This window comes from Cyclopterus lumpus, chromosome 13, assembly GCF_009769545.1.
Source record: "Cyclopterus lumpus isolate fCycLum1 chromosome 13, fCycLum1.pri, whole genome shotgun sequence".
Classification (NCBI taxonomy): Eukaryota; Metazoa; Chordata; class Actinopteri; order Perciformes; family Cyclopteridae; genus Cyclopterus; species Cyclopterus lumpus.
The window spans coordinates 6711696-6725804 of NC_046978.1; the positions used below are offsets into that span (position 1 = coordinate 6711696).

General features: G+C 41.0%; 1 protein-coding gene across 1 annotated transcript in view; it reads right to left on the minus strand.

Annotated features, from left to right (window-relative positions):
* Positions 1–314: 314 nt before the first annotated feature.
* LOC117741991 (CD166 antigen homolog A-like) overlaps positions 315–14109 on the minus strand; it is a 31258-nt gene continuing 17463 nt past the window's right edge. The window contains 18 exon segments of the mRNA XM_034549305.1: positions 315–357; positions 359–415; positions 771–882; positions 1215–1244; positions 2013–2082; positions 2084–2146; positions 4410–4531; positions 5136–5180; positions 5183–5261; positions 5356–5468; positions 5796–5928; positions 6058–6182; positions 7466–7638; positions 7867–7958; positions 8360–8424; positions 8558–8648; positions 8650–8772; positions 8980–9086. Coding sequence (XP_034405196.1) covers positions 315–357; positions 359–415; positions 771–882; positions 1215–1244; positions 2013–2082; positions 2084–2146; positions 4410–4531; positions 5136–5180; positions 5183–5261; positions 5356–5468; positions 5796–5928; positions 6058–6182; positions 7466–7638; positions 7867–7958; positions 8360–8424; positions 8558–8648; positions 8650–8772; positions 8980–9086 — 1643 coding nt within the window.

The window sequence follows — 14109 nt, forward strand, 5'->3', positions numbered from 1 at the left end:
TTTATTTTTTAAAGGAATGGAGGTGATGATGGTTTGAAGGGTGTGGGGTGAGGGGGGTGTTTGGATATGCTTTTTAGTCAAATTTTCCCTGAAACCAAATCCAAAGCATCTTCATCCCAATGTACACTTGTTTTTTTTCCCCCAAAGACAAAAAGGTGAAGAGAAATGTGCAAAAGATCCACGTTCCCACTGAAAAGAAGAGAATGAAATCGATGTTGTTTAAAAAGAAAATTAATTTGTTCATCTTTATTTCTAAGGCATACGATGGAAATGTTTTCTACCTTTCACATTTCGAAAGGATGGCTGCCGGTTCTTTACACCTCAGCTTTTTGGCTGTTCTCCTCCACTTTCTCCTCAGTTTTTCTCCTCCTCAGAGGAACCGTCCCTCCTTTCACCAGTCTTCCAGCTTCCTTGCCTGTTTAGAATAAACATTGTCACCCAACATGCAGTCATTTGTATGAAAAACAAACTTTACAGTGTATGGTAGGATGGTGGACATAATATCTAATGTACACTGTTCATTTGCACTTGATGGGAACTTGGTGGTGACTAGGTATACTCAAGAGGTGGAACAGACAGCTACGATCTGTATCTGCTTTTTTCACAAAAATATCTGCAGGATATTGCATATTTGTTTTCTGCCACAACAAAAAAATATGTCACACAATATTTTAACCTTGTACCTAAATTACGTGAAAAATAATGTCTAAAAAAATCATAATTGCACAACAGTATTATGATTAGCATAAAGGTCAGTGTCAACTTCTTACTTGGATTTCTTCATGTAGACGCAGTATGCCAGGCCAATAACTATAGTGGCGACGAGGAGACCGACCACAACTCCAACTACCAGCTTGGTTTGGTCGTTATCATCCGATTGGTCTGCAAGAGAAAACAGAAACATGAGAGATCTGGGAGACATATTTCAGTACGAAACTCCCGTCTGACTGCAGACGAATACCAGGAAGCAAAAGAGTCATGATGTGCAATAAATGCGTCGATGAATGGACACATCCACTCTGTACATGGTTGAGTTCAATGTTAATGACAGATATTAATAGTGATTCATTTTCCCGTATAAGAGTCCATGGTGATGTGAAGGTTAAATATTAAATCAAGAGCCTTCTTTCAGTGAGCAACATTTGATTCCCCCAAAGACTTGACTTCCCCCCCTCTGACCCATTCTTACAAGCAAGAAGACCGCTACAACTTACCTTGTTTATCCATTCTCACCGCCTCAATTACTGAAATCAGATATAAAATAAAATTAAGTTCCAACAAAAAAGAAAAAAAACAAGCGTGATGTTCAGAAAGAATACCACTCTAACTCTATTCTACTTCTGCATGCAAGAAGTGCAACAGAGGGAACAGATTAAATCCAGCATCCCAACAGACACCCCCTGAGTGAAGGGGGAAAGAGAGAGATGAAATGCTGTCTCAACCACGCAGGAATGAGTAAGCAAGGGAGAGCAAAGCATGGTATTAACGCTGTCTACAAAGTGCAAAGAGCATGCAATGACGACATCTGGACAGTGGTGTTAAGTGAAATCATCAAAAGGCAAACAACTGCTCCTGTAACGAAATGGAAATCTGTTAACATCTCAAAAAGAAGCAAAATAACTGCTGATTCTTTATACATCATGTATTTATTCAGCATGTGTTTTTCTTCTCATATTTTTCCACTTATCTTTCCCGAGTATGGATTAACGCAAACTGATTGGGTTGATTATACAAAGTGGCTTATGTATCTTAAAGGTTCGTGCCAGCCCAAATGCTGTGATTTTCTTATCCCCTGATCCTTAATTATGTGCTTTTACTCTCAAGCACATCCCTGCTAAGATGTGGGTACTTTTATTTAAAAAGACTAAAACACCATGTAAAGTCAAAATGCAGACAGAAAGAGTTAGTGAGCAGAATAGTAAAACATCAAAACAAAGGCAGGTTAAGAGTTAGTCTTTAGGAAAACACCAAGTGGAGTGAGACGAGAGGACACACTGCCACTCTGTACTTACGGGATGACACATTTATAGTCGTACTGTCCGCGCCTAACTCATTGGACACCGAACAAGAGACAGAGAGGTTTTGCAGTAGGCACAACTGTGATCTTGTGTGTTATCTTTCCGTCGACGAATGGACTCTCAGCAAGCTGGACGGTAGGAGAAAAAAGCACAAATGTTAGTTTTCACATACCTAACTTTATAGTTTCTAATCCTGCCACACACGCAAGGATTGTATGTTTTGTTCCACTAGGGGGCAGCATTGGATTGATATGAGCCTTTCCATGACAAAGACACAACATGTGCCTCTGGGATATAGACACGAAGTCCCACAGGAAAACTCCAGACACAAAGACAACTGCCAACACCCTTTTTATGTCCTCTACATATACAAGAGGATGGGCAAACTTTGTAAATACCCATTACTGAGCCTGTATTCAAGCCGTACATTATACTCTCTGTGAATAGCTTTAAAGGATGCGATGAAAGGATTGAAAATAAACTGACTTAAATGTAGACATGTGTGTTATCTCCACAATTAAATTCATTATCCTTCAGTGAAAGAATGCTGTGCACATTTGGAGTTGATTAATTATGACACACAAGTTTGGGTTGAAATGGCTGAAAAGAAGTGTAACCATCCCATACACCCTCAGGTTAACGTGTAATTCAAACAGCTTCATTCAGTGGCCCGGCTATCAGTGTGCACACAGGTACAACACAGAAACAAAGGAGAAAAAAAGGTTCCATTAAAAAAAAAAAAATTGTCTTTATGACAGTCTGGTACCTTGTGTTTGAGCCTCAGAGAAAATAAAGAAATGTAATCTTTTTCGAAACACTGGGCACAACGGCCTAGAAATGTTTTCAGATAAGTGTGGTAGCTGGGGAAAATACGAATAGTGCAAACTGCTATGCGCATAACAGGGAGCATTCATTCAATGGCAAAAGCAAAGCATGAACTGTCTCCGGAACAAGACACTGGCCGACCTTGGGCGTTTGAAGCTTCCTCACAATCGAAGCAGACGTAATTGCCTCTGTTTAGTTACATCTTCATACCTCTGCTGATGTTGTTCATGTGTTTGCTTTGAGGGATAAAATCCCCATTACACTTTAATAACCATACGAGCATCTCAGTGGTTTGTACCTGTTGCATCATCTACAATACGCCTTGGATACTTTATTTAGATGATGTTGCCTAAAGATTGCAGATACGGTACTGCAGGACAAACATGTTGCCATCTTACATAGGAAGACCACGGTGCGAACATGGATTTTTATGACAATCTGTATTATACAGTCCAGGGGTAACTGAGAGAAACATTCAAGGCATTCTGAATGAAACGTTATTTCAAATGTGATTCTTGGTATTCAGGAGGACCGGAGGAAAAACTGGGTTGTGTGGTTACTTGTTAAAGCTAGTATCCATCCTGTCTAATCAATACATCGTTATAGCCAACTGTGGCGGAACACACATATTAACAAGCACACAAGGGCGTTCTCCATAATCTAGGATTGAGAAATTGGTTTGTTAATGGTTCATTGGCTTGTATTAATTCTGAGGTTCAGTTATTGAAATTATGCAAAGGCCAATTTAGGATATTTTACAGTTCTTGATATAGCTGATTCAATTGAAGCAATACAGATTTCATTACAGTTTAAAAGTTATAATCCTTGAGATTTTAATTAAAACAAACCCTTTATTGATTGAAAGCAATTTTTTCCCCAATAGCCCTCGAGTGTAAAACTATTAATTAATAACTTATATATAGCTGTTTTCCTTGTTAGTGGCAGAGTCCACTATTCCCACGCTGGATTCAAACTGCCCAACTGCACACAGAGGAACCGATGGAGCAGAATGACTCAACTTCTTTATGAAAACATTGTGAGTTTGTTGGCTGCACTGTAAACAGATACGCCAGTTTAATACATACACTAAAGGAGTGTTTAAACCAAATGTACTGTTACCATGGTAACCAGGACTGACATCTCAGGGATTATCATTTTAAACTGTGCTTGTGAGCAACAGGCCAACCTGTTTTTAGTGGAAGGGTACAGTGAACATCTTCCACACACTCATTCACAGCTCCCCAACAAGTTAAAATCCTAAAACTGGTCAAAATACCACATGCCTGCAGTCTGTTTGTCTACAGCTTCGTGCTACAGGTTACCGGTTTACTTTTTGTATTCAGGAGTTTGTGAGTTGCATCCCCCACTGGCATGGACATCATACAAAAATGTTTCCTTGCCAGTACATTAGACGGTACACATTCAGCCTGACACCAAATCAAATTCTTGACCGTGTATATCGATCTAGAAAGTCCCTGCGCTTGACTGTATTAAGACTCTCAGAGAATCTTGAGAGGCATTTAGGATGTCCGATAACCTTTGACCATAGAACATGTTTGTGCTTACCGAGGTGCCGTTGATGCTCCAGGAAACAGCTGGCTTTGGAGAACCTTCAACCTCACAGATCAGGACTTTATGTCTGCCGCCTTCACCAGGCTGTTTGGTCAGCCGCCTGATAACTGGAGCACCTGCAACAGGACGTAACTCTTCAGATACATCTGAACGAGCGCATGTGTGGGGTGATGATCGGCTGCATTTCATTCATGCACGCACACAAACCGACGGAGGAAAGTCTGACCATATTCCCACTGAAGAGATTAGATTGACACTTCAGAAAAAATGCCTTTTCTCTTTCTTGCTGAGAGGTAGATTAGAAGATTGACACCGTTCTTAATGTCGCAAAAGCCAGCAGATAGTTAGCTTAGCTTAGCATGAAGACTGGAAACCTTGAAACAACTACAATGGCTCTGTCCAAAGGGAACAAAAGGTGCCTACTAGCACATCCACAGCTCACCAAGGTTGTATCTTGTTTAAGCTGTACAAAAACAACAAATTGTGTTTGTGAGTAACTTACTGCACTAACTCAACCCCCATTAAGTTATTTTTACACTTCAGATTTTCTGTACAATTTTTACTGAACTTTTTTTCTGTTCCCTCGTGCTAAACAAATCTAACTTGCCACTGACTGTAGCTTGTAGAGACATGAGATAGGTATGAATCTTCTCATCCAAACCTTACCAACAAAGCAAATAATCATATTTTCCAAACATCTCAGTTACCTTCAAGCTCTACCTTTGACAGCCAGCTCAAGAAAATCTTTTTGGCTGAGGAGCCCCACGTCACTTCACACTCATAGCGGCCAGAGTCAGCGTAAGTCCGCTTGGTAAACTTGGGCTCTTTATTCAGTTTAACATTGTCCTGAATTACATAAAATGGATACCAGCACGGTCAATACCAACCAGAAATGTTTCTTCACTGATTCAGACTTTGTGGGATAAAAGATTGCGTTTACCTTTGTCCAGGAGACCTTGACGTCTCCAGAGGCATCAATCTGGAGAGTTAGATCCACGGCCTCACCGACCTTCTTGGCGATGCTTCCAGAGGGGCTTAAATTGATGTCTAGGTCTAACAGGAGAGGAGAGGAGGGTGAAGAGATTGTTCAGCGGCCTGACAATGGTGGAAACATTGCTGTTGTTAACCACACAGCATTGTGAATTGGATGAGTGCCCTGCAGATGCAGCTTATTAGAGGCATAGAGGTTGACACAGTAAGACAGGTAGGCTGGCAAGGAGAGACATTGGGACGTCCTTTTCGTGAGCAAATAGAAAATTAGCTTTCATAGTAACAAAGATTACAGGTAGAAAAGGAAAATGATGCTGACATTACACTGGCGGGTGGCAAAATTGTAGTAATTTCTACTTTTGAATAACATAACGTGTTTTGGTCTCTTACAGCTGACTGTGATGTCTGTGATTGCTTTCATTGTTGGGTCGTCAGCAAGAGAGCATTTGTATTCACCAGTGGAGTTACGTGACACATTTGTGAGGGTGTAAGTATCTGTGTTTTCCACCTTCACCAACTCTCCCTACAAAGACATACAAGCAAACAATGGTGGGTGATTAGTTTTTAATGACTTATTGAAGAGAACCAACACAATACATGTAATAGGCATGAATGGAGTACTTCTCGATGAGATATTGATGAGCACGTGTACCTTAAGGTGGAAGTTAAAGGCGGTAGGAGCTGGGTTACCATCTGCCATACACTTCAGACTCACGTTGTCTCCTTCAACAAGAGGGTCCGGAGCACTGACCTGAAGGACCATGGTCTCTGTGGAGTCTGTGCAGAAAATAGGAGGTGGAAAGTCAGAGAGGGGATGCACGTGAGGATGGAGGGCGTATTAGGTAAAGCGTGTGCCTCCCAACGGCCGACTGCAGGGATTGGCTGTGTCAGCACGCTACAGAGACCAACTTAAAAAATGCAGCCGAGGAGATGGTTGAATTGTAGTCATATATTCTAAGGCATTAGACCAAACAATCCTTTCAAAGCTCAATGTCTTTGCTCTATCTGAGACAAACTCCACGTTCTTGTAAGAAAGTGTTTCGGCACAGATAAGTTTTACTTTAAAAGGCTAGCTTGAGTAGATAACTTCAATAATTAATGCTGCGTTCGGTATAAATCCTACTATAGAGCTACAGAATCCACACCTCATTTATTTTTTTGACTGTCACCCTTAAAATGTGCCGTCAGTGTTGTCCTTCTTGGCTGGAAGCAAAAGAATAACATTAAACACTGTAATGTAATCTGCAAAATAATAAATACAAATTTGTGGGTCGGGAGCGGTTGCTGATGACGCTGTGTGTGTTGTTGAAGAAACTCGACCTCACCTAATTAGTCAGGCTAGTGATACCGTTGACTGTATTTTTTAATTCACGTCATGTCATATCAAGTAACGTTTGCAAGCAGAAATACAGACAAATCACATTACCGACAGTAAAAACATCCCGCCTTAATAATTCAAGATTTGAACTGAAAACAGCTTGTCAATATTTAAAAAGTAAGTTTGTAACGGGGGGGGGGGGGGGGGGAATCTACAACCAAGAACATTCTTCAAGAGATCGACCTGGTATAAAATGATTGTGGAGAAAAAGCCCTGCTGCAGTGTTGTTTTCCCAAACGTTCAACAGCAAGACTGGAATGCATTCAGACAGAAACCACTACTTTAAGTCTCCACAAACTGTTTATTTTATTTTCCTGTTTTTAACAATAGGAAATATTTATATATTCTAGTACCCATGTCAATATACAATTGTTGTTGTTTTCATAATTTATATGGACAACCAAAGTAAATGAGGAAAATAAGCTAAAATAGGGTTTATTCAGTTCATTGCAGAGAGTTGGATGAGAGGATCAATACCCCTCTCATATAGTTCTGGTAAATATAAAGTGCTACTTGCAGGAGGACGCTCAGTTTATCTCAGCATTAAGACAGTAAACAGGGGGAAATATTTAGTTTGTGTCTTTCATTTTTGTGCAGAAGTTAGTCTGACAACAGCTTGTCTGCAGACAGAAGCGGGTGCAGTTTAGCAAGTGTGTCCAGTTATTAAAGGGATAGAACTCACAGGTGATTGTGAAGGTCGCTGGAGAGGACACCAGCTCTGTGCCCACAGTGTGCCGAGTGCTGCAGGTAAACTCAGCGCCCGTGTCTTCCTTCTTGGCTGAGTACTCCAGCATGGAAGAAGTAGTTGAAAGGCCAGTAACAGGGTCCACCAACACCGAGGCGTGGATGGAATCCCTAGACAGAAAACAAACAACTCTAAATACACAAATAACTCTAAAAAGTAAAACAATTGTGTCACGACCAACACACTGCATTGAGTGCCACACAATTCATCACCGATGGATAATGTACTGTCCCAGTCAGAGAGAATAAATACATCTGTGTATGTAACATTTAAAAATGTCAGCACTCCAAAGAGATGTTTTGTTGTCATTTATAATCATCCAACAGAATAAAGAATACACACCTTTCCCATCAGCTACCAGAGGTCTGTTGTTCTTTTGCCATGTGATATTTACAGCTGGATTGGAGTCTTTTGCAACACATGTCCCAAGCTGTGGAACAAAAAAAGAACAAAAACAAAAAAAATAGCAATAAACTACACTTGATATATAATAATATTGAAAACAAACCAAACATGTAATGAATTTAGAATGAATCAGCATCTTTTTAAATGATCAAACATCTGTGCAAATTGGCTTTTTCTGAGCCTTTCCGACCATGAAATGCTCTAAGCATTTATTAAGCCCCTCAAATCCTTTGGGTATTTTAATTGCAGTAGAGGAGATTCTGCTCTTTAGTAATTCATGAGAATCACTTCAAAGAACTCATTACTGTGGTGACATGGTCTCTGCTATTGCCTCAAGTTACCTTAGGCTCAAGTGAGGGATTTCCTTGATGGTTTACATGCGTAAAATAATGTAGGTATAAGCAATGTTTATCATAAAAAACCCACCTTAGTAAGTTTGCCAATCTCTAGGTCCTCCGCTTTGTCAGAAATCTCCAGGCCTGCCGGCGACTCTACAACACGTTAAAACATTTTTAATTAATGAACAGGGCGTTAGTTGTGGTTTATTTGTGTGCTGCATGTCACTCATTACAGCACTTTAACTGAAGTAATGCCAATTTCACACGCATGCCAGCGTGTACTCACTGTAGATCACCACATTAACGGGATATTCTGTGATGTCACCAGTCACCACCATGCAGGTGAAAGTGCGCTGGTCAGTCAGCTTGGCTGCAGAAGAGCAGCAGGCTGGAGTTTGCAGCCATGCTCACACGTCCCTTGTATTCATCAGTGGCGCTGATTGAAACATTCTGGTTTTTCTGCTTGACCAGCAGGTCTCCCGTAAGTCCCTCTCCTTTGTCCTAGAGAGCAGAGCAGAGTGCACTTGATACATGTATGTCACATATGGCATTCAAATAAAAAGCCTTCTGTTCCTAAAGTGTCAGATGGAGGGACAGATGAGTGGCCTAATGCACATAGGCACTTAGACTGGGCGTGGTTCAGACATGATAAGAGGGTGTCAGACGGAGATCACCATTTTGAAACCATTGACCTTCACTATGACTTACATATTTCCATTTAGTCATGAGGATGTCCTGGGCATTTATGGTTCCATTGTTGCAGGGGATCTCGAATGTTTCCCCATACAGGCCGATAACAGTCTCCAAACTGCTGACTGTGCCAGAGAAAAGAAGAGAAAAACATTTCAATTACTTTTTCAGAAGGGCTGATCTGGTCAGCTCCAAAAACAGCATGACATTTTTCGACAGAAAATAGAAATCCATTATTATTCGGAAATGAAGCTGTCCCCTCTTTCTGTAACATATTTGAATGACATTTATCAATACCACTAAGTGTTTGCCTCTAGACAATAAGAACAGCAGTTTCTATGGAGTTCCGCTGATTTTACAGCCACCTTTTTTCAAAAAAACTCCTTGAAAAACCTGCCTGCCCTAAATGTCTTTAAAAAACATTGCCATGGAGACAAAGTGCTTGAGAGGGGGAATGGGAGGAGGGGGGCAGCAGAAGAGTCTCAATGAGCTGCAATGACGGGTAAGAGCCAGAAGGCTCCAGGGAAGAATGGGCTGCCAATGGCCACAACTGAAAATGAGGTGCTGCTCAGTTTTGGTATATAGATTCACATTTCAGACCTCTCTGGTTTCAGGCCAAGTTAACGCATGAATTGGCGTGTGGAGACAAAAATCTGACAGCTAAAATCCAAAACAGCTCATCAGCTGTTCAGTAAAGTGTAAGAGAACAAAGCAGCGTCAATTTTACAGTATAAAGCGCAAAACTATTTGTGCATTCAACCCTGAAATTGTGTTATTATATTCACGCACAACAAAACTGCTGCAAAGTGTAATGTCATTTCTGCACTGCAACTAAAGTTTTCGTCTCAACTTTCCCTCCTAGCTCGACTCTATGGGGTCAGATCAGTCTCAATAATTGCAAATGCACACAGAGATATTTACAAATGCAAACACAAGATTTACAAATGCGCACAGAACAATTGAAAATGAGGGCGACATCTGATTGGCTACAGATAGGTCTATGTGTAAAAGTGTAAGTCCAAAAATGTCTTTCCCTTTAATATCCACAATAGCTTAACCTATCACTGGCTGCTTTGTGCACATTCATCATGCTTTAAACATGCATGATATGTTTGCTGTGGTGATGACTATAATCAGTTTTTTTTTTTGTATCTAAGCAATGTAACACACAATAAAGAAACTATTATACACTGATACGGCTGGCACGTCCCCACATAGATTCAAGTCCTGCATTTAAATAAGGCTCAGTGACATTTAATAGTGACAGCAAGGGATAAAAACAAACCTCACCACATTTCAACTGCTGACAGTTTCACCCAGAGTTCTTCACCAAACACAGGGATAAGCTGTCACTTGTCAACTGCATTACAATTAAAACTATCTCCTGCATTGAATCCTCTTATTATCCATGATGTTCCACACCTACAACCAGTTCCTTTGGCATCAATAAGTAAATTTCAAGGATTACACTTTAAAATCAAGTCAAGCATTGATCGATCTCTTGGTTGGATAGGGGATTTAGCTTATACTACCAACCCTAAGCACATTTGCATTCCCATATTAATGAGTATGCATAATAATAGTTATTTTCTTTATCATTTGAGGAAATCTATACAATTGTCTCTGGGCAGCTAATGAGCTGTGAATTTGCGTCTGTACTTCACAGAGTCTGGCTCACATCAAGATATTTGCAACTGGGTGTCCCATCCACCTGAAATGGTGCTGCAGATTACCGGTGCAAACACAGTATGCTAATGTGGCTGTACAACACTCCCTTGTTTTGTCTTTCTAATGTAAATCTAATGAAACTGACTCTCATGCTTGAATGTGCTTTAGCTACACATGCAGGTTTCTGGTCGAGGCATAAAAGATTGCACACGCTGGGGCGGAAAATGGAGACATTGTGAATCTATTAGGAGGTTGAGTTAATGAGCTCTCTGTGCAGGACATGGACACATGTGTTGCATATGTGTCAGATCCAGTGGTAGCCTGCTACATTTCATATTTGGAGTTAGTTTATAGTGCCAAAAATAATCCGTCAGTATAGATTATTTGTTACACCTGGGGTATGCCATTGCCAGAATACTCTAATGGTCGAGGAACGATCCAAACTTTTAGAAAGTAGTTGGCATCCAGGGCCACGTGTTTCCCCAGTGTTGAGCCTCGCACTTCTTAGGAATGTCCCGCACAACCTGGTCTGCTGGATCTTACAGTTGTTAAGTAACAAGGGTGAGTTATATCAGGGTTACATTGCAATCCCTGGAAGGTTGGAAAGGTTATCGCACTTCCTGTATAATAGACCCACTCCTTACATTCCAAATTCAAATAGGCAGTTTTGAATATGCAAATAAAGCTGTGTTCAGCCTCTCTGAGAACTTTATGACAGTCTGTATGAAGGAGAAGGCTTTATCTGTGCAGATTACACTGTTACACAATGAGAGTAAATCGCACATGTAGAGTAACAGAAGACAGAGCTCCTGCTGCTTACTGAGATAAGGTAATCCTTCACCACAAAAGTAGGTGAACAGTGAGACTTTACATTGACAAACACGCTATGCAGACATCACTTCTAAAAGTTGTCTATAGGAAACGGATGAGGGAGCAATGGATACAAACAGTCTAACCCTTGTGATTTGTTGCGATTGGCTTCACTTCCAGATCCTCTGCAAAATAGTAATCATAATTGTAATTTCTTTCCCCTTTTCTTATTCTGGCCTAAAACCGAAATGTGTAGAATATCTTTCAAATGGCCCAAATTATATCCTTACCAAAAACTGGCCATGCACATTTGAGGATGTAAAGCATTGTTATGCATTGTAATAAACCCAATTAAAAAATGTAAATTTAAATTAATTCGCAGACAAGAATATTAACAGTATGTCATCATTCATTCTAATACAAAACATGGAGAGATATAATAAACAAACTGTTAATTCAATTCAATTCAGTTTATTTTGTGCAGCCCAATATCACAAATTACAAATTTGTCTCAGAGGGCTTTACAATCTGTACACATACGACATCCCTGACCTTTGACCTCACATCGGATCAGGAAAACTCCCCAAAAATAACCTTTCACACGGAAAAAAGGGAAGAAACCTTCAGGAGAGCAACAGAGGAGGATCCCTCTCCCCGGATGGACAGAAGCAATAGATGTCATGAGTACAGATGAACAGAGTTACAGAGTTACATAAACACATTACATGAATATGACAATGTATGAATGGACCTCCACAGTCCATGAAACAGAGAGGAGGTAGAGAGGAGGAGGGCGGGGCGATCAGCGGGGCCATGGCATGGTCCATGTATAGATGAGAGAAAATAAAGTATCCAGTCGGCACAAATTGACCTTAATTGGTACATTAGACAGCTTGAGAACATAGCAGTAAATGGTGGAGGTGTGGATTGTTCTTGTATGGTCCTGCATTGTCTCTGCAGCGTTCACATGGCCAAATTGCTTTAAAACAGGTCGGCAGGCATGAGCATAAGTATGGAGGAGAGTTTTCTTTTGAAATGTTGAAGTGCCCCCTCATGCACTAATGACCTCTTTCAGCCATTAGCAGCTGAACAGCCTGTCGATCAGGTGAGTTTGGTATGTTTCCTTTGTTGTTGGTACGTAGTGAGTCATAGGTTGAAGCCTTGGAGCACTGACCAAGTGGAAGTTTCTGATGCCCTGAGGTGATAATGTCTGGAACTTCATAATAATAAGAAGAATGCATTTAATTTATATAGCGCTTTTCATAATACTCAAAGACACTTCACATAATTAGCACATCCTAAAAGCTAAAAATAAATAAATAAGAATAGCTAAAATACAGGTAAAACAAATAAATAGGGACTTTTGAGTCGCTCGGACCCTGATAAGAAAGAAAACAAAAACAAACAATCACAAATTAAAAGCAGTTCTGAACAGGTGGGTTTTGATTTGCGATTTGAATGAGGAAAGATCAGTGCAGTCTCGGATGAGTTTGGGGAGAGAGTTCCAGAGGGAGGGGGCAGATATGGAGAAGGCTCTGTCACCCCACTTCCGGTGCTTGGTCCTATGTGGGATGGACAGGAGATCATCAGAGGAGCGGAGCCGCTGGGATGGAGTGTGGTGGTGGAGCAGGTCGGTGAGGTAGGAGGGGGCCTGATTATGGAAGGCTTTGTGAGTGAGGAGAAGGATTTTGTATTGGATCCGTTGTGGGACGGGGAGCCAGTGAAGGTTCTGGAGAACAGGGGTGATGTGATCACGGGAACGGGAGTGGGTGAGCAGGCGAGCAGCAGAGTTCTGGATGTATTGGAGTCTGTTTAGGATTTTGGAAGATGTGCCATAAAGAATACTATTGCAATAGTCAATTCTGGAGGTGATGAAGGCGTGGATTAAAGTTTCAGCAGCAGATGAAGAAAGTGATGGGCGGAGACGGGCAATGTTTTTTAGGTGGAAGAAGGAGGTTCTGGTGATTTGTTTGATGTGATGTTCAAATGAGAGGTTGCTGTCAAACATGACTCAGAGGTTGCGGATGTGAGGGGAGGGAGACAGAGTGGAGTTGTCAATGGTGAGGCAGAAGTTGTGACTGGTTTACAAAGAAGAGTTCTCATACTGGACAAAAATAATAGCTAATATTTTGGTGCGGGTAAATCAAGTAACAGACGAGTGACAGAGACAGGAGGCAGCACCACAGGAGACACTTTCATGTTCCTGATTAAGGCGCCTCTATCACTGGGAAGAGACAGGTGACGGCAGCTCAGATATAAGCTCACCAGGGAAATCAGCTACCACCCACACTAGTCTCTATATCCCTGTTTTTGCTACCTTACACCCTCCCATTTGGTGTGTGTGTGGTGTGTGTGTTTGTGTGTTTGAGTGTGCTCGCACGTCCTTCAGCTGCAACATTCAAAGGAAAACGGAGGCCCAAACGAATTAAGGGCTGAAAATGAGGATTGTGCAGTAATTTGGTTGTTTTAATGCCTTAAAATGTTGTGTTTTGAGTAAATCTCGACAACAGTTAGAAGGATTGGCATAAATCACAAAAAGACAGTGGCGGTTCCCACATGACGAATCCTAATGACTTTGATGATTCCCTTAACCGTTCATCTCACGGTAGCATTAAGCTCAAAGCAAAGCCGAGCCCAGGCATGTCATAAAAGAGCTGCTATGGCATTGTG